The sequence below is a fragment of the Chiloscyllium punctatum genome, chromosome 44 (genome assembly GCF_047496795.1).
Source record: "Chiloscyllium punctatum isolate Juve2018m chromosome 44, sChiPun1.3, whole genome shotgun sequence".
Taxonomy (NCBI): Eukaryota; Metazoa; Chordata; class Chondrichthyes; order Orectolobiformes; family Hemiscylliidae; genus Chiloscyllium; species Chiloscyllium punctatum.
Genome location: NC_092782.1, coordinates 5132144 through 5157617, shown reverse-complemented (window position 1 = coordinate 5157617; position 25474 = coordinate 5132144). Strand labels below are relative to the sequence as shown.

At 40.4% G+C, this 25474-nt stretch overlaps 1 protein-coding gene across 6 annotated transcripts in view; it reads right to left on the bottom strand.

The window, feature by feature from the left end:
* Nucleotides 1-25474, bottom strand: part of LOC140466677 (copine-8) — a 360152-nt gene that overhangs the window by 60338 nt on the left and 274340 nt on the right. For all 6 annotated transcript variants that reach the window (XM_072562133.1, XM_072562131.1, XM_072562135.1 and 3 more), the window contains one exon: nucleotides 24452-24513. In XM_072562133.1, coding sequence (XP_072418234.1) covers nucleotides 24452-24513 — 62 coding nt within the window. The remainder of the gene's footprint in view (nucleotides 1-24451; nucleotides 24514-25474) is intronic.

The window sequence follows — 25474 nt, the reverse complement described above, 5'->3', positions numbered from 1 at the left end:
TTCAACTGGTAAGGGTTATCATGACCTTCCTGCGACTGACTTAATCAGGGCAATGGTGAGAAAGTGGTATAGTCCCCTCTCCTGACTGATCTAAGACTTACCACGAGAGAAGATATTAAATGCCACTCGAGACAATTGGGAAGTAAAGAATCGTGGGCTAGAAAGGGTCAACAATTGCAGAAGTTCAAGAAGGTGGCTCACCACCACAAAGGCAATTAGAAATAGGTCATAAAAGCTAAACCACCAGCAAGCCCACATCTGATGAACTAATAAAATAAGACAGACTGTCAGTGTGGGGTGAGGTATCACTAATGGAGTTTATAATGGGGGTGGGAGAGTTCATTCATTTTGAATGCAAGTAAGACAATCCAGGCCAAATGGACAGGAGATTCCATTGTATCTAGGCATTCTAAAATCTGGGCTCCCAAAGATCTGAGAGACTACTGGGCAGTAGCTCATTGGTGGCTCAATTGCAAAATTGTAGCTTGTACTTATTCCAATTTTATTTTGCTGACATTTCAAAGCTTTAAGAATACTTTATGAGAAATAGTTAGATTTTTCCTTTAATGTTCCCAGGGCTGAGATTTTACACATGGAACGTGCGATTTGAATAGATGGAAGGCCCAAAGCTTAGAAAGCAGGGATTCTTTATTCCAATAGCATTAATGCAATAAGGTTAAATAAAAAGATAAAGTGTTTACATGGAGTTTATGTCTGTGGTTTACATCTGGCTGAGGAAATCCTTTGTCTGTCAGATCCCTCTCCCATCTCCCGCCTCTGTCCCTCAAATACAAGCTTCCTCCAGCTTCTCTACTCTATTCTCTCCCTCATCATCACCATGTGCTGCTGGAGCTCCCATTACACACATTTTGAGAATTTGGAGGAGTGCATGATTCAATTATCCATTATTTCTCGGAGGTGGAGTGAGTCAAAAATTAGAGAGTGAATCAGGTTCACCCTGAAGCCTTTAAGTGCATTCATCAATTCAGAATGTGTCTTGGATGCACTCAAGTTGAGAATTTACATGAACACTCTCACACACAATACCCAGCTGGCCAGAAAATCACAAGAAGAAGGAATTGTAAGCTTTGAATGCCTAAGGCCAGCATGCTGGAGTTTCCAATGCTCTTGCACCTGTTCTTTGCCTTCACATCTGGCAAAAATAAATGTAAAATCCACTCCATTAAACCAAAATGCAGGAAATGCTCAATAGATCTGTCAACATCTGAGAATCTTTTCAAGACTCCTGGCAATTCACTCATGAAATTTAAAAGGAACTTGCATTATCTGATAAGGAGGATCAAAAACACAGTCTATTAAAAATCTTTAAACGGTCAGAAAGTACTGAGCAGCAGAGCAAAGATAATTAAGGGACTGTTTTTTTCAAGGCAAGTATCAGTGTTTGTAAGGTGCACTGGCTGGGAAATCATAAGTGGCAGGCCTCGAGTTTCTGTTCCTGGGGACGCAAAATATCTCCTTCAGCACTTCCTGTGAAATAATTCCATAAAGGCCAGTATCCCATCACCAAGTCATTCTTTATTTGCACATGCTCGGTACAAAACACTGACCCAGCTAACTCAGAGCCAGTTCCTAGAATGAACAGAACCTCAGACACTTCTGTCAGCCAGGCCTTCCTGTTTGAACTAGGTTAACATCCCCAATCAGGGAACTCATTCTGTGAGGACCAGAACTGACTTCGTTCCAATCACTACATCTGCAAGTAATTCCTCCCATTGGGCTGACGGGGAACCAAGAGCATATTTAAAACGATCATTACTTATTTTTCCAACACAGCAAGAATTCAAGTAGTACAGATTTAGGCTATCATAGATAATAATGTCATTTAATTATCAGAGCATTTCAATGTTTGTCTCAATGTGCAATCAGTTTACCCCAAATTTCCTCATACCAGCTGTGATAAGATCTCTGAAACAACTTCATGCTCAGATCAGCTTAATAAATAGCTGACACACTATGAGAACTGAACGTTTGTTCTTTGGCAATTCACTATGTGAAAGTGCCAAAATTTGGTCAGCTCATATTCCAGGACCCAGATACAACTTTTGAGGTGAAAGGGACTGCTGCATGATCATTCCAAGAAAGAAAGAACCAACCGAAGTACTTCAAAGAGTATACAAGAGAGATACACACCTGCTTATCCCACAAAAATCTAGAAAACTGTGTGTAAAGGATGCGACTTAAGCCCATCTGTCCATCCGCCTGTAAACATTTGATTAGAAATGCAATCCAATTTCTTACTACTTATCAACACAGATGTGAATTAACATTTCATGCACACAACCCACATTCAGTTGAATCTATATTCTCCAATCTGCTATCACCTCTAGTCTATCTCCCATTAACCCCTTCTAAATGACTGCCTGCACCCAGGAGCATTCTGCCAGAACAATAGCTATAGAAAAACTAGCTACTGTGTGAATTTTTTGTGACACTATCATGATTGAAATGCTCGATATTAAATGGATATATATTATATAACATAGACCTTGTTTAGTCATTTTGAGGAAATTACTGAAAAAGTTAGCTTGTCCTGGTTTTTTTTCCAAGAGAGGTTGCAATGGCAGAGATGCCGAACTGGGTACTGAAAATGGCTTAAATAAATAACTTAGCAGGACTTTAGTTTTTTTTTGTTACAATGGAAGGGGAGCGGCGAGCTATCACAGACCAAGCTTTCTAGTTCTTATTTGCTGTAGCAGTCAGAAGCTGTTTGGGGTCCCAGAAGGGTTGGAAGCTTCAGTAAATGATTCCTAGCTGCAACTTTCTCTGAAATCTCTCTTGATGTTGTTTCCTCCAAGATTGGAGAACTGCATGTAAGAATCTGAATTTGAATTTACCTTTTTGCTGAGGGGTGTATTTATGGAATATTACTATTTTAAAACAATTATTAGTAATTGGTACTGCATCAATTATTTGGTTAAGTTTCTAATAGTTAAGTTACTCTAAGTTCCTTTTTCTTTTGCTTGTATTTTAACAATAGTGTTTAAATAAATTGTTTTACATGACATTGAGTAGTTTGACCAGTCGCATCATGTCTGGAACAAGCACTTCACATCCACATTCAAATAAGGAAATATTAGGCTCTAGGCTACCTTCTTAAAATATTTTGAGGGTGTCTGATCTGGTCTAGTCCATAACAGTATAGTAGTTCTTTTCTCAATATCCACTATTGAAAACTAATCATTATCATATTAATAATAGTTTCCCATATAAACTGATCAACGTCCAACATTGCCCAGTTTCATTCTAAAAGTTTAAGAACATCAATAGTGAAGTTTAGCTCAAATACATTTTCTTACAATCGTTCTTTTTTTTTAGGCAGATGTGTAACTTCATTATTTTCCCCTGAGTTTGGATTCCTTTAACCAGTCTCCTTCTTTGGGAGGATTGCGATTAAGAGGATTTTCTGTTATTTACTGAGAGTAAGTGTACTTTTGTGGAATGGGACTGATTCTGCAAGTTACAGATCTTCTCCTTTGATAGAATATGCAGCTGCTACACAATCTGCCATCAGTGAACCAGCCAAAAACTTGCGAAATGTGCATGCTTAAGGCTAGTATTCTGGCCACGCTGTACCAATAATGAATGAAATCTATTGTAAAGATTTCATCGGACCTACGAGTGAGGATAAATGAGGGAGAATTTGGTTATGATTAGAAAATGACCAAAGGCTCATGGAGTACGATTAGTCCTGTCCTATAGACAATGGAGTAAGTTGTCAATTAAAAACAAAATACTGCATATGCTGGAAATCGGAGAAAACACAGAAGGCCAGCAGTCTGGCAGCATCTGTGGAGAGAGAAATCAAATTAAAATTTCAAGTCCAGCATGACTTTTCTTCAGAACTGAAATGTGTGGGAAAATGGTTATCTTTAATATTTTTGACAGGGGCAGGAGGCCAGTGCAACAGTCAAATGGGTTGTTAATGGTGGAGAAAGAGATGTAAAATGGGTATAAATCTAAATGTGAAAGGGAGAGAATGGTCCTCACAAATAGGATATTATAAGCAAGACAAGTCTGGGGAGGCAGAGGGAGGGACTGCACACTGCACTGATCAGTGGCTGGACAAATCAGCTCAATATCATGAATGGGTAGTATTATTTTCAAACAGCCTGCAGCTCTTAAAGCAGGAGGTGCATTGTGACTGCAAGTAGTAGTGGGAAAATGTAGATCAATGGATACTGATACTTCAAACAATGGCACTGAACTTGTGACAGATGAAATATCAAGGTTTTCAGAAACTATATCGGAGGTCTTGGTGGATGCAGCGAGATGTCCAGTAAGCATGCAGCTCTAGGAGACACTCTAGATACAGCACAGATGACACACGAATAAGAAGTGGTGGAAGTCAACTCCAAGAATGGTACTCCAAGGATATGAATGCCATGCAGAAATCCATTCGGCAATCTGATATTTGTTGTCAAAGTAAGGACATTCATTTTGAGATATCCTACTTATCGTGCCATTAACCCTGTCCTCTGTTCCATTCATTAAACTCCTAACACCAAACACATACTTCAGATTCCATTTTTGAACATTAGCAAGTTGCTTAGAAGCTAAAAGTGGGCTTATTCCTTATTCCTGAAAGAATCACAAGAAATTTATATATTGCAAAGTGAGTACCAACAAATTACAAGATGACTTCATTATTTTGGAAACAGATTAGGATAACAAACTTACACAAAAAGAATGTGTTACAAATACGTCATTCAGAATTCTTAGTTTAGGATATATCTTTGAGCTTTAGAAATGAAAGTATTAATTGCAAGATAAATAGAAGAACCTTGGTGAAGAAACTGATAAAATTTGTACAGTGGCAAATCAAACAAATATGTCTAATTATTCTGCTTTCATCTCATAAAGAAAGATTTGATGATGAAAATTAACTTAACCAAATGGGGTGTCATCGTTGGATCTCTTCAACAAACCTGGGAATCTGGAGGGGGGGGGTCACTGTATCCAGTAAAAATGTAAATGTATATGACTTACAGAATCAAAGAGTTGGTGTTGAAGTTAAAAAAAAGTTTATATTTCTATTTGAGACCATACTGAAGCATGCCACATTACCCTTGAGATGGACTGTGGAGTAGAATTTTCCATTATTTAAGCGTGCTTTTATAGTTTTGTTCTAGATGAAAGATATACCTCACTGAGTTGGGAGAACCAAAAGGAAACAAAATAAATATAGATCAGGCCAGGATCTTAAGTAGAGACAGTACTAATTTTATTGTCCATTGCATGGAATAGAGTTGTACAGCACAAATTAGACCCTTCAGTCCAACTCATCCATGCTGACCAAATATCCAAAAGTAATCTAGTCCCATTTGCCAACATTTGTCCCAGATCCTTCTAAACCCTTCCTACTCATATACCTTTTAAATGCCTTTTAAATATTGCAGATGCCTTTTAAATATTGCAATCGTACCAACCTCCACTACTTCCTCGGGCACTTCATTCCATACGTGCACTACCTTTTGAGTGAAGAAGTTGCCCCTTAGGTCCCTTTTAAATCTATCCTCTTTCTTAAAAAAAAAGCATGGTTAGAATTAACAAAAACACACTTAGCTGTTCCTTACTGTGAGCATCTCCTGCTACATGTTTCTCCAAGGTCAGCTGTGAATTTCACAATTAGTTTATTTTTCTTACGCCAATGTCTGGGGACACTTGAAATGAAACAGCACATGTAATTAGCTGTGCAAGTCCATTTCTCCTTTTTTTTCCCAATTCCCACATTATACCTGCTCTCCTTCTTATTTTAAAGTACCTTGTTTTGATCTTATTTTGCCAAAGTTCCAAAAGAATGCAACAGCTTATAAAACAGCAATTACTTCAGCAAGAAATCAAGCAAATCAGCTCTAACACTGAGAAAAACCTCAAAAAAAGAGTAGTTCTTACAGCCACAATTTTCTCCTGTCTTCCATATTGGATTACCCAGAATCCTTTGAGCCCAGTCGATAATTCATGAGAGGAGGAGAGGTGTAATTTTTGCCAGGCTTAAAGTTAGAAGAGGATATCTTCAGTGATCCTCACAGATATGTGGTAGATAGCTGTTTGTTGTTAGATTGGAAGCAGTCAGCCTGGAACAAGCAGACAGCGAGCATTGGCCAGGTGTAGGAAGTCAGTCTTGGGACCAGCAACTGTACAGAAGGGAGCAGAGAACTAATAGGAACTGGAACTTCCTTATTTTTAAATTGCTAAGCAAAAATGTAGTGAGGCCTAGAATTCTACTATCATGAAGATTTGAAGTGAATGTGGAGGATTACTTAGCCAAAAACTAATGGAAAGATGCCAATGAAATTTCATAGCTCTGAGAAAAACTGGATCACTAAGGAGAAAACAATGTGACTTCCAGGTGCTGTGGCATAACTTGTGTGTTGGTCCCTACAGAAGTGTATGGATCTTTTGAGGGGGTCATAAAAAGCAAAGCTTAATGCAACATAAATAATTATGAACTAAAGTATTTAGCTATTAGTGCTTGCTCTGTTTAATTCTTATGTATTATAAAATTTGTTTCTGTCTGGCATAGCTCTGTGTGATAATCATTTGATACTGATTTCTCTGAATATTTATTGTTCTTGAAAGGCTCATTAACAACTTTAACTTCTATGGAGTAAACTTCCTAATCAATTTTTTTTTACACATCACAAACAAAATCTGCCATGACCAGTAAAATTGAATCGCATTTTACAGTAACATTGCTAATAAAACAAAACTGCATGAGAGCATTGAGGCAAAGTGAGAGTGAGTGCTCGGGACATCTGGTTATCATGAATCGGAAACTGAAATGGACTAGCCATATAACTACTACAAGAGCAGGTTAGAGATTGATAATTCTACACCAAGTAACTCACTTCCAAAAATCTGTCCAACTACCAGGCATAGGTCAGGAGCATGATCGAATACTCTCCCTCTTACCTGAATGTATGTGACTCTGACAAGGAGCTTGACAACATCAGGAGGAAGGAACTCACTTGATTGATATTCCATTCACCAGCGTAAACATTCACCTCCTCCAGCGTTATAACAGCACATATGAGATACACAGTAGCACTCTACCAAGCCTCCTTCAACAGAACCTTATCATAGAATCATAAAGTCTCTACAGTGTGGAAGCAGGCCATTCAGTCTATCAAGTCACATTGACCCTCTGAAAAGCGTCCCACCCAGACCCATCCCCACCCCTACCCTATCCCTGTAACCTTGCATTTCCGGTTGCTAATCCGCCTAACCTGCACATCTTCGGTCTGAGGAAAGAAACCGGAGTACCTGGAGAAAACCCACGCAGACACAGGGAGAATGTGCAAACTCCACACAGACAGGCACTGGAGGGTGGAATCAAACGCTAACTACTGAACTATCATGCCACCCCACACCTGCAATCACTTCCACCTAAATGCAACATAACATCCTGATTTGGATCTACACATCACTCCTTCACTGTTCAAAAGCCTGGAACACCTTCCCTAACTATACTGAGAGTACACCAGCAGATGGCCTGCAGCAGTTTGAGGAGGTGGCTCATCACTACCTTCAAGGGCAATTAGGAATGGGCAACAAATTTGAGACTTGCTGGTGACACCCTAATTATAAATTTAAGATTGTAACTTGGTGCAACTTGATTAATACAAGTACAAATGGGTTTACCACAAAAAAATGTAATTTTAATCAGCATTTAATCCACCTGAGAATAACCTGAGCCAGGTAGTATAGCTCGGAACAAATGAATGGTACTGTACTATTTGCATATTTAAATTAGCGTGATTTTCATCGTATGACTATCCTGATTTCAAGCAACAGTGAGATGATCATGAAGTAAAATGTAGCAAAACTGCAAAGTTCATGCTTAAAGCAATTCTCAAGAGTAAAGCCAGGCTTGTGATAGATATTGGAAGCCTCCACCAAAAAGAGGAGAGAACTTCATTACTGTATTAAAAAGAGAACGTTCTACGGCTATGTTATTGTTGGCAGTGACAGGACAGAAATGGGAATCACAACAGCCAAGGATAGAGAAAAGCAGAGTAGCCGTGTTCAATAAAATATGAAATGAAGTGTTGAAATTGGCTGCTGTCCAGCAATGACAAACACAAGGTAGCCAACCACACAAACTACATTGTTTCCAAGTCAGTGTATCAGTAATCTTTCTCCACAAGGTCAATCCCCTGATGGACAGCCTTGTTGCCGAAGCCAACCAAATGGCAAAATGCCCTTTAATGCCTCAAACATTTCAAAGGAACTGCACTAATTACTTTAAAGTCGCTTTTATTCCAGTCCCACATGACAGCTACATTTTCATGCATGACACGTACAATTAACCTTTTATTTATTTTTCACTGATAGCTGAAGATTTGTCACTGAGATTCCCTCAGAGGCACAGGGAAAAAGCATGATGCCAGGCCAGCCAGGGCGTAGGAGGGAGTAATCAGGGGCTGTCCTGCTCACATCTGCACTCTTCTCTCAATGACTGCAAAGTGAGCATTGATGGCCTTGGCTGCTGAGATTGTTGAGCATCACATCAAGATGGTGCTTGTAGGGACTGGAGTAACATCAGTTAGAGCTCAGCTCCCATCATACAGTAGGGGAGGATGGCCATTTGCTGATAAATTCATGCCAGGACATGTGATCAGTTTCCCTTTGTTCGATCTGCAACTTTTAGAATATTGGCTTGGGGTGTGATTTTAATGTTTTTGTTGTCATCAGCTTTTTGGTACTCGAATTGCGACTTGTGTCCAACTTTCATCCTCTGCCAGCAATGTAATTCCCGGAACAAGAAGAACTCGCTTTTGCAATTGCAAATCATTAAGCAAGTAAGATTGCATTTTGTGAACAGCTGGGAAACTGGCAGACCTTAAAAGCATTGCAAAGCAAATAGATTTTTTTAACATTTCAGGAGGAAAATAACCCTTTATGTTATTGTCTCTATTCGTGCTGTAAGATCATGAGGATCGGGAAAGGAAATGGACAAGAGGATCCAACATGATACTGAATCTCAATGATGTTACATATGGAGAATAAGTTCCATGAATTATGGCCATTTACATGAATTAATGCAGGCTTAAAGAGAGATAATTTAGTTTCTTCAATGATAAAGATTGAATCTTGTGTTTTTTTGACTACATGGTAGTCTTGTCATGTATCACAGAAGCTTTCTATCCAAGTGGCCTAGCAAGATCTCCTGCCACATCTTATCACACTCAGTTCAACAGTTACGTGGTGTGGCACCCCCACCCCAATCCAATTCGAGGGCCAGGCAGCCACCTGCCATTCCTGGAAGAACTTGCCACTGTCTGGATACCTGCCAAAAGACCAGAGGCCTGGCACCTGTGCCAAGTGCGCGAGGCCACTGCACGCCCAAACAATTACTCACATTTTGAAGCTGCACTGCTTTCTAACTGGCAATCTTTACAAAGACTTCTGAGAAGGCAAAAAATAGTGCTGCAGCTCTCTGACAGGGCTGTGGAGGCCCTGGAGAAGGGCAGTCCTCTTCCTGGTGGACCTTCGAGGAGGTAAGGAGAGCACCCCACTACAGAACCTGCCACAAACAAGAACAGAAATTGTTTGAAAACTTCAGCAGGTTCAGCTGTATCTGCAGAAATGCTGCCAGGTCTGCTGAGCTTTTCCTGCAATTTCTGTTTTTGTTTTTGATTTAACAGCATCCGCAGTTCTTCCAGTTTTTACCAGAAGCTCCCAGCCTGGTCTGAGGTTGCCACCTTGGGCCAGTGCAGTGTCTACAGTCGGGAGGAATGACAGTGACCCTGCAAGAAGGGCAAAGACATTCTCCGCTCTGACAAAGGAAGTGCCCCACTCTGCTCTCTCTGCCAGCTCACACTCTATCTCTGCTACTGTTCCCACCTCCCACCAAGACTCATGCTTTACCATTCCCTCGATTTTCTGCAACATCGCCCCTCATTCATTTCCATTCCTCACGCAAATGTCCCCCACCGCTATCCCTCTATGCCCTCTGCATTGCTCACTCATTCATCTGGGACACTTCACCACCTTTTTCCCAACGGCACTAACAGCTGTTCCAGCCACTTCCACCTCACTCAGAAATGTTAGTATTTTGGGTCCGGTGAGTTCTGAGGAAAGGTGACCGAATCTGAAATGCCAACCCTGATTTCTCTCCACAAGAGCTGCCAGATCTGCTGAGCTTTTTCAGTTAGGCGCATGCTCCCTGTCCTTGCAGCAGACTTTCAATGCTAATCACTGGTGTGCCCTCATGTACAGGTCTGTAGTTCCTAAGCATCCTGTCAGTGGATCAGAGGTGCCAAGAGGATCCCAAGGGATTGGCAAACAGCAGATGTCAATGCCCATGGTTGAGGGGTGCAGGGTTAGTGGCCATGGATGAAGCCTTGAGATGCTATCCTATGGTAACCATCATGGAGGTTTGTCTCAGCCAATGGCGAACTGAAGTTGCCAGGCACCTGCTCTGACTTCCATGTTGAGAATTCTCAGCAGTTAGTTTGTTTGTGACAGCTGGTAGGCTCAGAGGCTGCATATTAATGAGATGAGATGTGCAGTTAATGAGGTTGCTAACAAGCAATAATCTCCTTAACAGACAACTTTCCTCACCAGGAATGTAGGTAAAAGCAGCAGTGAGTTGTTCTGGACATAGAGTTTGGCCTCAGTGAACTTCTCCTGGGATTCTGCCACATTTCTCACCACAACCCATGCCATTTAGGTGTCTATAAGAAAGCTACCTGTTTCAGTAAGCTTTCAATAATCTATTAAATTGGATATTAAATAAAATTAAAGACCATGCCTACAAATTCCATCCTCAAAATATTAGATTCATTGCCAGAGAACGTTCATTTTCAGGGAAATTATAGATCTGGAACAAAGCTGCTAAGATCTGGTAAGGTGTCACAACAGCTCCTTAAAATAGAATTTGACAGGTTCTGAGAGAAGGATGTTTCCAAATATAGGTTTAATAATTTACATGTTAGCAACGACCGTGATGAATTGTGAGCAATTGCAATCTCCTGGAGATTACTAGACTTTGGAATGTAGGGAGCTTATTTCTGTCTGAAGATGGCATTGCTAGTAAGTGAATAGATAACATGCAAGATTACTTTATTAAAAGGTGGACATTTTGGTTGTTGGTATAAATGAACAACTTCTCTTGATGAAGATGGGTCACAGAATTACAACACAGCATCTGATTTTCCTGCTTCATCTTAGTTTACATTATACATGTACCTGAGTGGTTATTGATACTCAACAGGATGCAATACGCTGCCATATCTGTGCACTATTTTTGCTAAAGTAAACAAGAAAGAACCCACTATTGGCCAGCTGATACTTTATTGGAGTGACATTTTGCTTAAATTCATGGAGAAGAAAATCCACTCAAGTAAAAATGTTTGCTAGTGTTCTATCAAAGTCTGTGAGAAGATTTGTAGCTTGGGTGCTCGTTGTTGTGGTTCTGTTTGCTGAGCTGGGAATTTGTGTTGCAGACGTTTCGTCCCCTGTCTAGGTGACATCCTCAGTGCTTGGGAGCCTCCTGTGAAGCGCTTCTGTGATCTTTCCTCCGGCATTTGTAGTGGTTTGTCTCTGCCACTTCCGGTTGTCAGTTCCAGCTGTCCGCTGCAGTGGTTGGTATATTGGGTCCAGGTTGATGTGCTTATTGATTGAATCTGTGGATGAGTGCCATGCCTCTAGGAATTCCCTGGCTGTTCTCTGTGTGGCTTGTCCTATAATAGTAGTGTTGACCCAATCGAATTCATGTTGCTTGTCATCTGCATGTGTGGCTACTAAGGATAGCTGGTCGTGTCGTTCATGGATGCGGATGCACACAAACCAACAGCCACTCTCAGACAACAACTCACCAGAACGAAGGACCCAATACACAGCATGAGCAAAACCAATGTAGTGTACACACTCCCAATGCAAGGACTGCACAAAACACTGTCCTATGTAGTGTTTTGTGCAGTCCTTGCATTGGGAGTTTGTACACTACATTGGTTTTGCTCATGCTGTGTATTGGGTCCTTCGTTCTGGTGAGTTGTTGTCTGAGAGTGGCTGTTGGTTTGTGTGCATCCGCATCCATGAACGACACGACCAGCTATCCTTAGTAGCCACACATGCAGATGACAAGCAACATGAATTCGATTGGGTCAACACTACTATTATAGGACAAGCCACACAGAGAACAGCCAGGGAATTCCTAGAGGCATGGCACTCATCCACAGATTCAATCAATAAGGACATCGACCTGGACCCAATATACCAACCACTGCAGCGGACAGCTGGAACTGACAACCGGAAGCGGCAGATTCAAACCACTACAAATGCCGGAGGAAAGATCACAGAAGCCCTTCACAGGGGGCTCCCAAGCACTGAGGATGTCATCTAGACAGGGGACGAAACGTCTGCAACACAAATTCCCAGCTCGGCGAACAGAACCACAATAGTGTTCTATCATTTTATCTCCTCTTTATTACTTGATGTTATTCATTAACTTAGAAACGCCAAAGTTATTATCATTGTGGAGAAAACTAATGTGGACAAACACCAAACACAACCTCAAGTTGCAAACTGGCCCTTATTAAAGTTAATGTTTCACAAAGGGGCCTATAAAATTTGACTTTCCTGCCTATTACCTACTCTTCAGTGAACTGTCAGAAATTATACTGGTGGGGATAGTGGAGACTAGGGTCTGCCTTTGTTCCAATTAAGGTCAAATGGCCACTTAAGAGGGACACTTCCCACCCAGCTACATGTTTGAGGATGGTAGGAGTAGGGTATGAGACTGGGGTGGGGGTGGGGGTGGTGTCGTTAGACTTTGCAATGTTACATTGAGGGCTAATTCATGCTACTGATCAGTTATGGTCCTTCTTGAAAGAGGTAGTTGTTTGTACTTATTAGCTTTGTTTGAATCTAAACATCCTATAACTTCAACAATGCATTCTTTTATAATTTCCACATTGCGAAATGGCTCACCTCTTCTTCCAAGTACATACGCCAGTTTATAAGCTGCTTCAGCGACATCAGTCCCTTGTCCTAACACCATTGTAAATACTTGCTGCTGCTTTTGATCTTTCATTTTCTTAAATGCAGATTTTCAGGGCTCTCCTTACAGTTTGACATATTTGCTGTCCTGATGAGTTGCAGAATGCTGATATGCATTGTATTCCTTCACTGTTGCAATTATTGCATCGCAGAACAAACATGTCATTTCAACTTTCACAGCAACTATGTAATACTGCAATTCCCATTCTTCATTGAATGCTCTGTTTTCTTCCTTTAATGTTCTTTTAGTTTTTTACGGTTACCAGTAAAAATGTTTAAAATGGTACACAGATTTAAAAAGGCAGATTTACTATTAGCGGACAAATAAGCAGAAGGCTGCAACCAGTACCCCAAAAGGCTGCAGGTTCCCCATCCCTGTCTTATACCATTGCAGAAGCATTAAGAATTCTGTATTGTTCTAACAGTACAAAGACAGTTACAAGGTGACAGCATGTGAAAAATAGTGAAGGACAATTCTCTACCATCACATTAAATTCTTAGGCCTCAACCAAGCAGTAACAGTCCAAAAAGATGTTGGAGATTACAAGGCATCATACTGCATCAGGCCTTGCTGCAAAGGGGAACAGTGAACAGCTCAATCTTCTGTCATATACAATGCGTAACTGTGCAGACAATATTTTATTACCTCAGTTTGCAAATGAGGGGAAAACCATGTACAATGAAGTAATCAAAGCCATTGGAAACTACTTCAGTCTGAGAAAGAATACCATTGTTGAGAGAGCTAAGTTTAATAAACTGACCCAATATCAAGGGGAAAGTGTTGACCCATTCACAAGTGACTGTCAATACTTGCAGAGAACATGGAACCAAAGATGAAGTGATCAGAGACAGAATTATAATGGGAATGTTGGATGATGCTTTGATTGACCACCAGCGGAGAGAAAAAAAAATCTAATCTTAGCAAAGGCCATCAAACCGAGCAGACAATCCAAGGTCAGGAAAGAGAATTGAACTGTGGTTTGAGGTGACAAAGATAGCACTACCTCAAAAGCAGTTGATTCAGTCCAGTATGTCAACTATTTAAAAAAAGCAAAAACTGTTGGAAAAGAATGCACAGGAGACAGGAACAGCATCCACTAACACACCACAATAATTATAACAGGCATGAAAACTGTCCTGCTAAAGAGGATGATGCTATTTATATGGAACAACAAGCCACTTCCAGACGGAGTGCTGAAATAAGAAATCTGTAGAGAATACACAGAAGGGGTTGCCTTCAAAAGATGGCAAGATCCAGGAAGTTTGAGATATTCAAAATAATGAGGTGCTTTCCTCGGAGAAATACAGAAACCAATCAGAAGCTACCAGAGTGCTGATATTTCAGCAGAGCAAGACAAGTTGCACTTTAAGCTCGACATTGGCACAGTAGTCTCGACTCTTACCTATTCTGAACAATGGTTGGAGATTAGCTCTCAACATGGGTTGTCAGGGATCAAACTCAACGACATAGGAGAATTGAAATCAAGCCTCTAATATCAAGAGAAAGAAAGCATTGCATGTGGCTTAGAACCAGAGTTGCTCACCTTTGAGAGGGAGACATTTATCAAACAGTATCTGATTTGCAGAGCAGAGGAACTGTAATATAAGAATAGCAGCCCAAAGATTTCCAAGGTGGATTCCCCAGCTGTTCGTAGGATTAAGCTGAAGACTATTTTAAGCATCTGCCGTGAGCAAACTAGACACCGAAATGAAGTCACAAGAGTGATTTCAGCTTGTCATTTGCTCCAAAGGGCCTCAATGTTGAATACCATCTTAGGGCACACTCCATGGGTACAGGCCACATGCAGCCCAAGATGACAGACATTGGCATTTGACATGTGCCAACCTCTAACAATCATTGAATCCCTACCGTATGAAAGCAGGCCATTTAGCCATTGAGTCCACACCAACCCTTGGAAGAGTACTTGCATGCTATCCCTGTATCCCTGCATTTCCCATGGCTAACCTGCCTAGCCTGTATATCCCTGGACACCATGGGCAATTTAGTATGCCCTTTGAACTATGGGAGGATGTTACCAAACCTACAAGGGAGCATGCAGTCTTAGATCTGGTCCTGTGTAACAAGACAGATAAAATTAATGATCTCATAGTTAAAGATCCTCTCCTAACAGTAATCACAGTATGATCGAATTTTGGATACAAATGGAAGGTGAAATAGTATTACTGAAAACCTGGGTGTTATGCTTATTCAAGGGAGACTATAATGGCATGAGGAAGGAGTTGGCCAAATAAGACAGGAACACAAGTTATATGATGGAACAGTTGAGGAACAGTGGAGAACTTTCAAAGAGATTTTTCACAAGGAAAGTGTATTCTGGTCAGAGACAAGGATAGCAAGAGTAGGAAGAGCCAGCCTTGGATAACCAAGGAAATAAAGGAAGGCTCCAATTAAAAGCTCAGGCTTACAAAATAGCCAAGAACAGTGGGAAACTCGAAGATTAGGAAAATTTTAAAAAGCAGCAAAGAATCACAAAACAAGCAATAAAGAAAGGAAAGATAGATTATGAAAGTAAACTATCACAAATTATAAAATAGGCAGGAAAAGTTTATATATATAAAATGGAAAATGGTAGCTAGAGTGGACTTAGGTCCCTTGCAGGATGAGAAAGGGGAATTAATACTGGGTCATGCTGAAACAGCCAAAGTCTTGAGTAATTATTTTGTGCCAGTCTTCACATTGGAAAATGTGTCTAACATGCCAAAGAATGATGTTAAGGATACGATGGGAGGGTAAGACCTCAATTCAATTGTTATCACAGAAGGGATAGTGTTGAGCAAACTTGAGGATCTAATGATAAATAAGTCCCCTGGTCCTGATGAACTGCATGCCAGGGTGCTGAAAGAAATGGCCAAAGTTATAGTAGATTCAGTCATGGTAGTTTAGCAAACTTCACTGGACTCCAAGTCCCAGCAGACTGGAAGACAGCGAATGTCACACTGCTGTTTTAAAAATGGTGGAGGAAAAAGGCAGGCAACTATAGGCCAGTTAGTTTAACATCTGTAGTTGGGTAAATGCTGGAGGCTCCCATTAAAGAAGAAATAGTGAGACACCTGGATGGAAAGGGTTCCATCAGGCAGACACAGCATGGATTCAGGAAGGGAAGGTAGAGTTTGATAAACCTACTTGAGTTCTTTGAGGATGTAACAAGCATGGTGAATGGAGAACAGGTTATATACTCAGATTTTCAGAAGGCATTTGATAAGGTGCCATATAAAAAACTCATACATAAGATAAGAATGCATGGAATTGCAGGGAATGTGTTAGTATGGATAGAGGACTGGTTAACCTACAGAAAGCAGAGATTTGGGATAAATGGATCTTTCTCTGGTTGGAGATCAGTGGTGAGCGGAGTTCCAAAAGGGTCGGTGTTAGGCCCTCAATTGTTCATGATATTTAAATGATTTGGAAGAGGAGGCCGACTGCAATGTATCCAAGAGTGCTGATGACACTAAATTCAGTGGGAAGGCAAACTGTGCAGAGCATGTGGAGGGTCTGCAGAGAGATTTAAATAGATTAAGTGAGTGGGCAAGGATCTCGTAGTTGGAGTACAATGTTGGTAAATGTGAGGTTATCCACTTTGGAAGTACAAATAGTAGGTCAGGGTATTATATAAATGGTAAAAGACTGCAGCATGCTGTTGTGCAGAGGGACTTAGGATTGCTCGCACAAGAATTGCTAAATGTTGATGAGCAGGTGCAACAGGTAATCAGGAAGGCAAACAAAATATTGGCTTTCATTGCTCGAGGGATTGGATTTAAGAGCAGGGAGGTTCTGCTGCAATTGTACAAGGTGTTGGTGAGGCTGCACCTGGAATATTGTGCGCAGATCTGGTCTCCTTACTTGAGGAAGGATATACTGGCTTTGGAGGCGGGACAGAACAGGTTCACCAGGTTGATTCCAGAGATGAGGGGGTTACCCTATGAGGAGAGGTTAAGCCGCCTGGGACTGTAATCCCTAGAATTTAGAAGAACGAGAGGGGATCTTATGAAATTATGAAAGGGATAGATAAGATAGAGGCAGGAAAGTTGTTACTGCTGGTGGGTAGGGGACATGGCCTCAAGATTAGGGGGTGTAGATTTAGGACAGAGTTGAGGAGGAACTGTTTTTCCCAGAGAGTAGTGAATCTATGAAATTCTCTGCCCAAGGAAGCAGCAGAGACAGCTTCATTAAATATATTCAAGACACAGTTGGATGGGTTCTTGCATGGCAGGGAAATTAAGGGTTATGGGGAAATTGCAGTTAGGAGAAGATGAGACACTGGGTAAATCAGCCATGATTGTAATGAATGGTGGAGCAGGCTCAATGGGCCAAATGGCCTATTCCTGCTTCTATTACTATGAAACTATAAACCTGGGACCCCAACACTGAGAGTCAGCAGTTTAACCACTGAGCCACCATGCCACCTCTCGATCCACTGATAGTATACTTCTGCACTTCAACGCTGCACCTCAGGGTACTATAGCAACTCTCATTGCAATGCTGCAGCAATTCTGCATTCGACCAGGCACTCAGCTCATGGATGTGACCTGGCTGCATCGCTGGCCTTGTCAATTGTTTTCTTAGTGCTCAATTACTCAGAGAATGCCTGAATGTTCACAGCATCCCTGCCTTGCCTTTCCGCATCTTGCCTCACAGCCTGAGCCACCAGGCTCAGAGTACTGGTGTATTATAATGCTATTTAGTGCAGGGGCAAAGCCAGGAAGCTGTCATAGTTGTTGGCAGTCCTCAGCCAAGTACAAACAAAAAGGGATAGCACTCACTCAATGAGTCCTAGTAAAATAAATTAAGCCAGTCTTTGATATATTCCAGAGGCTTGGGGACAGTCAACCAACAATGTGGGATGGTCAGGGTCAGGATTATCACTTCATAAGGGATGAGGAAGAGAATGTCAGGCAGCCCACCACTTGTCTGGACTTTTTCTGTTGTGGGCTGTTTACCTCCTGGGATCAGAATGAGAGGGGTATTAAAGGGTGGCTACTTTTGGTGCAGGTGGGTTGCCGTCCTCAGTGAGTGAGTAGGCAGTGCAGAGCCTGCAGGGTAAATGGTGTCAGGGGTTGGGGTGGGTGTGAATGAGTGAGGGAAAATATTCTAGATGCTACTGTGAGCAGTACAGTGGTGAACCTTGGTGGGATTTGGGTACAGTAGCAGAGTGCAGTATCAGAGGGTAGACAGTGTTATTTACACTGGCAGAGAGAAGCAAGTCATCACTTTTCTTCTTATAGTGTTGTGTGTTCCTCCAGAGGGCTGAGATTCCACTGACCCAGGTGACAAACCCAGACCAGGCTGCCATAGTCTGGTATCATGGCCTCCATTTCCATTCCTGGGGCAAAATGACATCACCCTCTGTACCATCTTGTCTAGCAGGATCTCCACGTCCCTGCCCATAATGCAAGGCACAAAGTTCCCCTTGTTTGCAGTGTCTAAGACAAATATCAAGAACTGCGCAGGACATGCATGGACTGACAGTGCTTAACTGAGTAAACAACAGGCTTTTGAAATGGCCCGATTGCCAGGGAAACCAGTCCATTCTGGAATACCTCAGCAGCGGTGAGTTGTTCTGGGCATGATGAATGGCAGAAGGGGAGCTAGAATTGAGTGGCACCAATTCGATGGAATATGCAGTGAATAAGGCGATTTTGGGACGAGCTGATGGAGAAAGCTCACTAGGCTTGTTGAGATTTGCACGGGGTTTCTCTCTACAAAACTGAGCCTGGGCCAAAAACAAAGTTTCAGCCCAGTATTTCTGTTTATACCCAGAAAGATTCTGATCCAGTGTCTCCAAAAGTAAAGAAAGGATTTGACTCCATGGCAAAACATGGGTTTTCTAACCTGTCACAAACATCAACATACTAGTGCTTGCAGATGATGTCAGTGCTTAAACCCAACTGATACCATTACTGGCATAAAATTCAATAAAGAGGAGGAAAACAACAACAAACTCCCATTCCTAGATGTCGCATTAGAGCAAACAGCCAATGGGGAACTTCAAATCAGCGTCCACAGGAAAACAACACATACAGGCCAAATATTGATCTATAGAAGCAATCATCCCAACATCCACAAATGAGGCTGCATTAAAACATTATTTCAATGAGCCACTACATGCTGCAGCACAGAGGAACTACGCAGAGGAAAGTTACCTATACAGTGTATTCAAAAAGAAGAGGTATCCAATGAACACAGTCCCCCAATTTCTCAGCAACAAACCAAAGAGCAGGCAAAACTTGTCCAGAAACTCTAGCCACTCTCCCCTACATCAAAGACATCTTGGAAATGACTGCCAGACTACTCAGACCCCTTGGTATCATGGTAGCCCACAAACCCACCAACACACTAACACAGCAGCTGATGAACTTGAAAAACCCTCTACAGTCAACAAGCAAAACTAATGCCATTTGCAAAATACCTTGCAAGAAATGTAACAAACACTACATTGGACAAACAGGCAGAAAACTAGCCACCAGGATATATAAACATCAACTAGCCACGAAATGACATGGCCCTCTCTCACAAATATCCCTATATACGGATGAGGAAGGACACCACTTTGACTGGGACAAACATCCATCCTAGGACAAGCCAAACAGAGACATGTGCAAGAATTCCTAGAAGCATGGCATTCCAACTGGAACTCTATCAACAAGCACATCGACTTGGATCCCATTTACCACCCCCTGAGAAAAAGAACAGGAAATGACATCACCAACCCAAGGAAACCCAAACATATAAGTAGAAAGTGGTTTACACCACCAGTGCTTCATCCGGAGGCTCGCTGAAGATGCTACCTAGTATGATGACGAAACGTCTGAAAACAAACCTTCCAGCTCAGTGAGCAAACCTATATCCAGAACCTCAAACTGAGCTATAAATATTCTCAAAACAATCTATTAGAATTTTCTTAGATCTTACATAGCTGAAAGAAGCTGTTGAATGCAAGCTAAATGTATCTGTGGGTTAGCTAAATTTCCAAAGAATTCAGACTTGAAGCTAGATCCAAAAGTGGTTTTTAATAATTACCCCCTCAGTAAGACTTTTAAGTAGCTCATACACTTCATTATTCCTTCCCAAAGATTTTGCTTCAATACCCTTGGGCATCACATTGGCTCATCCAGATAACAATGTCAAGCTCCTGGAAGGACTTGGAAGAGCTGTACACCACACAATGATACGTGGATCCATGGAGCTAGTCAGATAGAACACAATACTGCAATGCTACAATACCTACCAGAAAAAGGACTCACTCAAAAACAAACGTGAATTCTCATACTGTCACATCCTTAGGCGTATTGTGGATGAACCTCATGTCAGACTTAATTCACAGAGGTACAAATATTCAAGGCATTTACAGTTCTTCAGAAAATGACTGAACTCCAGAGATTCATGGGTATGGTAGGCCTAGTTAGAGATGACAGAGGAGTAGGATTTCTGAGTTGAAGCTCATCTGTTCTGTCTGTTTCTTTCCTTTTTCTCCCCCTCTCGTCATGATTCTGCTTTCCTTTTTCATTTTACCTCCCATCCTCAGGCAGCATCTGCAATGTCGGGGATGAAAGCGAACGCGGACTCCCAGCCTCAGTGTGGGCTTGACTCCCAACCTCAAGGTAAAGCTCAGTGTTATCTGGGTTGGAATGCCTATTAGTCTGAACTCTTATTTCTCTATTTTTCTAACTTATTGCTGAGCTTTTAATTTATTTGTCTAACATTTGCATCGAAGAATTTGTACTTAAGATTCTGTACCCAAGTACCTTGGTACCTAAGATGGCGCCATAAGTGGTGACTTGTACTCTCATGAGTACAGAGAAAGTTTACATGGGACAATAAAGCTAATTCTAATTTTAATTCTAATTCTCACCCCAATTCTAGTTCTAACCTAACTACAGTCCGCGAATAACTACATAGATGTTACTTAGTTCAGGACAATACATGGCTCTGGGGCCAAATACACAGAGATCTTTTGAGAAAATGTCAGAAGCATTGCTATCACCTGATATGTTAGTTCACTGTGATCCAGAGTTACTCCCTATTACTGCTGTAGATGACCGTCCGCAGTTTTGGGAGCTGCACTCTCAGATACAGATGGATGAAAAGTTCTGACCAGTTTATTGTACATTGTGTTCACGGACAGATATAAGTCAGAGATATGCTGTGATAGAGAATGAACCAGTAGCTGCTGTATGGGATTGAGAGAAGTTCACAGATTATGTTCTTGGTCTCCACTTTAAGTTAAAGGCAGACCACAAGTTCTGAGTCACACTTTAAATTCTAAGGAGATGGTAAAATTGTATCCATGAGCGCAACAATTCAGATGATGATGAGATTTCCTATAAAGCCGAGTGTACGTCCTGGAAAGGTAGCTGAATATTGTACACCAGTGGCAAAGCCCCAACAAGGAAACACAGTCCTTGTAGTAGATCTGGAGTGTTTGCATCAATAACAGTCATAACTCTCCCAGCAAAAGCTCAGAGACTGATGAAAACAGAAATCTGAAGAAGATTATGTTTGGGTCAGAGAGTATTGCAGTGACGTCAATGGCCAGTACAACCCATTGTCAGACAGTGCTATGGGTACCTCTGATGATGTATTCATTTATGATGGACAAGTGGTAATTCTGAGAATTCAGATATTTAATCCAAATGATATATTCCTTTGTTCTGTTAATTATCAGGTCATGAAAGTGAAATTATTATATCATTTAATACATTTCGATTGGCTCTGTCTGAAAGAATATGATTTTCAGTTTTACAGCCACTGAAACATTATCTTTTCAATTCAATCACTAATGATAATTTCACAGTAGAAAATTGACTGCATTCCGAGTTTTATTCAAGTTCAACAATTATACTTCAGAAAGTAACTGTGAATAAAACCAAAGTTAAATAATGTGTTATTTCACTTTTATTCATCCATAACTAATGTCCAATAAGTGCATTCCACGGTACCACAAAAACATATGATGTAAAAGAGATTTGATTACTTAATTAAACTGATGCTCAATAGAAAAAAATGTAAATACATTGTACCCAATAGCTGTCCATAAATCTATTTAATATGTTAAAAAATTCAAATGAAAGGATTATGCTTTTCTAGGCTTTTGCTCGATAAATTAAACAAATCAATCTCTAAAGCTGCCTGTGACAAAGCAGCTGATGAAATCACCGCATAATTGTTTTGAACTGCCTTCATTGTCACCAGTAAAATTACACTTGAAGGTTAACATCTATTAAAGCATAATATTGCACTTGTGCTTGACTGGTTTACAAAGCACACTTAATTTGAACTGGGATGGAAAGATACAATTCAGTGGTTTGAAACATAATTTCAGCAGCAAATATAATCTCAGGCAACAGCATTTTCTGCTAATCGTTAATTGCTCAAATCTTCCAAAATGGGAGTGGCCTCCAACTCTACTTCAGTTGCTGATGCGCCTCAGGAACCTGAGGATGTCCTGACATCTGTGGTACCTTCTACAGATTGTGTTTTTGGGTGAGGTTGATGAAGGACAATGTCAGTTTTGATATGTATAGTGATGATGTGCAGCTTTTCCTCAGCACCTCCTCCTCACTCAATAATTTAATTATTAAATTATCAGACTGTTTATCTGACATCTTGCACTGGATGTGCAGAGTTTTCTGCAATTAAATATTGAACAAAAACTAGAATTTTCATCACCACTTAGAACATGTTCACTACCGACCATTCCGTCCATCTCCCTGATAACAGTTTGAGATTAAGCCAATATGTTCACAATCTCCATCCTGAATTGAGATTCCAACTTCATTTTTGTGCCATCATGATGACTACTTGTTTCCATCTACCACTAAACTTCACCCTATTTCAGCTCAGCTGATACCGAAACCTTCATTCATGGCTTTGTTACCTCAAAATTTGATTATTCTAATGTATTTCTGGCTGCTCTCCTATATTCTACCATCAGGAAACATTAGGTCACCCAAAACTCTTACTAATCACTTAAGTCACAGTAGGTCCCATTCACCTATCACCCCTCTGCTCACTCACCAACACTGGCTCTCTGTCAAACAACACGCTGATTTTAAAATTCTCGACCTTGTTTTCAAACACGTCCATGGCCTGCCCTTGCTTATCTCTAACCTACTATGGACCCACAACCCTGTGAGATTGTAACCCCCTCTAATTCTATGGCATTTTGTGAATCCCTAATTTTAATTGCTCCTCCACGAGTTGCATTAACCCCAATTCACTCTCCATACCTCTTTCTGCCTTTCTACTTCATTTTACTTCTTTAACGCACTGCTTAAAACCTAGCTCTTTAACCAAGCTTTTGGTCTCTGCCTTAATGTCAACCTTTTGTGTGTGACACAGTATGTGGCTTAAAAAAAATATAGTGTTTCTAACATTCCTGTTGAGTGGCTTGAGATAATTCATGATGTTAAAGGTGCTATATAAATCCAAATTTTCATTGTTCAAATTAGGAGACCCTCACAAAGCTTTGTGAATTTTGAAAACGTAATTGCATAAGGAATTCATGGGAATTCACTTTGTACACAGCACTTGTGTAAAGTTCTCTACAGGGAACACTGATTTACAGATTAGATATTAGTATAGATCTCTGACTGGAATTTTGGATCCAAGGATCTTCTGTATTAAACAAAGTTGATTTAATTGTGTTCTTTTCCACGAACAATTTGGCCTGTTTGTTCTAATCAATGACAGAAAATCAGGCTGCTTGCAATTAATACAATAAATCCTTTCATTTCTTGAAGAACACTGATGGTGACATCATATCATTGCAACATGAAAGCCATAATGGCCGACACTTCAATGTACTGCCTAGGCACTCAATCTGTAAACACATCAGTGTTGGCATATACAAAGATGCCACTATACGCGTGGAATGGAAAATATTCTCTGGTAGTTTTAACTTTAATCATTCCAGTCTCTAACTTTAATTGAATGCAAATAGCATGTAATTATTAAAATACTTCAGATTCTAAATTTAAGTCATTAATAATTCATGCTCCAGTACCTAGCAGCATAAGAGTGACAACAAGTTTTAAATTACTAGCTCTAGAAATGGAATCGAATTCAAATTCCATGTTCCAGAAATAATTAAGAGATCATATACAAGGGGTTAATTGAGGCTAGTTTACTCATTTTTCTGTTGCTAAATATGGAGTATGTCTAGGATATTGCAAAGTAATATGACCATCAAATGTACCTTTTGAAATGAAAATGACTTATTTTTTAAATCACTGTTACTAGTCAAGAATGCAATGTTAAACAGTAATCAGATTTTGCAGTAAATTATAATGGGTATTTGAAAGAGAAAAAGTTCAAGTCACTCATTAAATGACATTAAAGTTTGATATTCTCATTTAAAGGTATGTATTAAATGTATGATTTAAATTGACCAAATTAAATACTCACCCTCCTCTAATATAATCAAGGAACGTGCACTCAGTTTCAACTGCAAAGGAAAGCAATGTTACCTAAAAACAAACAGAAACAATAATTTTGTCTCATGTGGAGTTATTATCGTGCAAACTGAAAACAAACACAACACCCTCCTGATAAACATTAAGAAAGACAATGAAACAGGAACAACACCTCAAACAGGAAAATGAAAACTGTTGGAATTAATGTGGGAATGTGTGCCATATTACAAAGCACTTGTCTTCCTCTTACAGCTGAAGAATTTGCACAATTTTCTTACTTTCAAATCAGTTGTTCCATTTGACTGTCTACGAAACTGGAGTTCTTAGGTGGGAAAGTTCTCTGTGTTTTATTTGACATCAAAATAATTGGAAATGAAATTAATCATGAGCAATAGCTTAAAATGAATAACTACCAATTAACAGTCCAACTTAAAACATGCTGTATTCCTCGAATGTCAGTGAGAAGGAAGAAAAAGAGTTTACATTTGGACAATGTCTTTCGCAAATTCATGACATCCTCCCAAAATGCTGTACAGCCAATGGAATACTTCCAACCTGAAGTCCCAGCTTTTGACATAAGAAATGCAGCATCCAGTTTGTGTACAGCAAAGTCCATGGTTCAGAACCTCAACACCTGAAAGACAGCACTTCGGCTAGTGCAGCACTCCCCCAGGCATGCACTAAAGTGTCTATCTGAATTACATCCTAAAGTCACAGATGCCGGACATGACTTCAAGATCTAATAGTAACAGTGTGACTGCCGAACCAAGATCATTAATTGGGAGGAGTGGTCTTTTGGTTTGCTATTGTTTACTTTGTATATTGGCACAAGACTAATAATTCACCCATCTTCCCCCTCCTCCAATCAGCCACTATTTCTTTCACCAGATTTTAATGAAGTACAAGATTTTATGTATGACTATATTACCTGAAAATTGCTTGATTGGAATTTGCTATTAGTTTAAAGGGAAAATGATCAAACTGTAAGTTGCCACTAACCTTACATCCTATATTC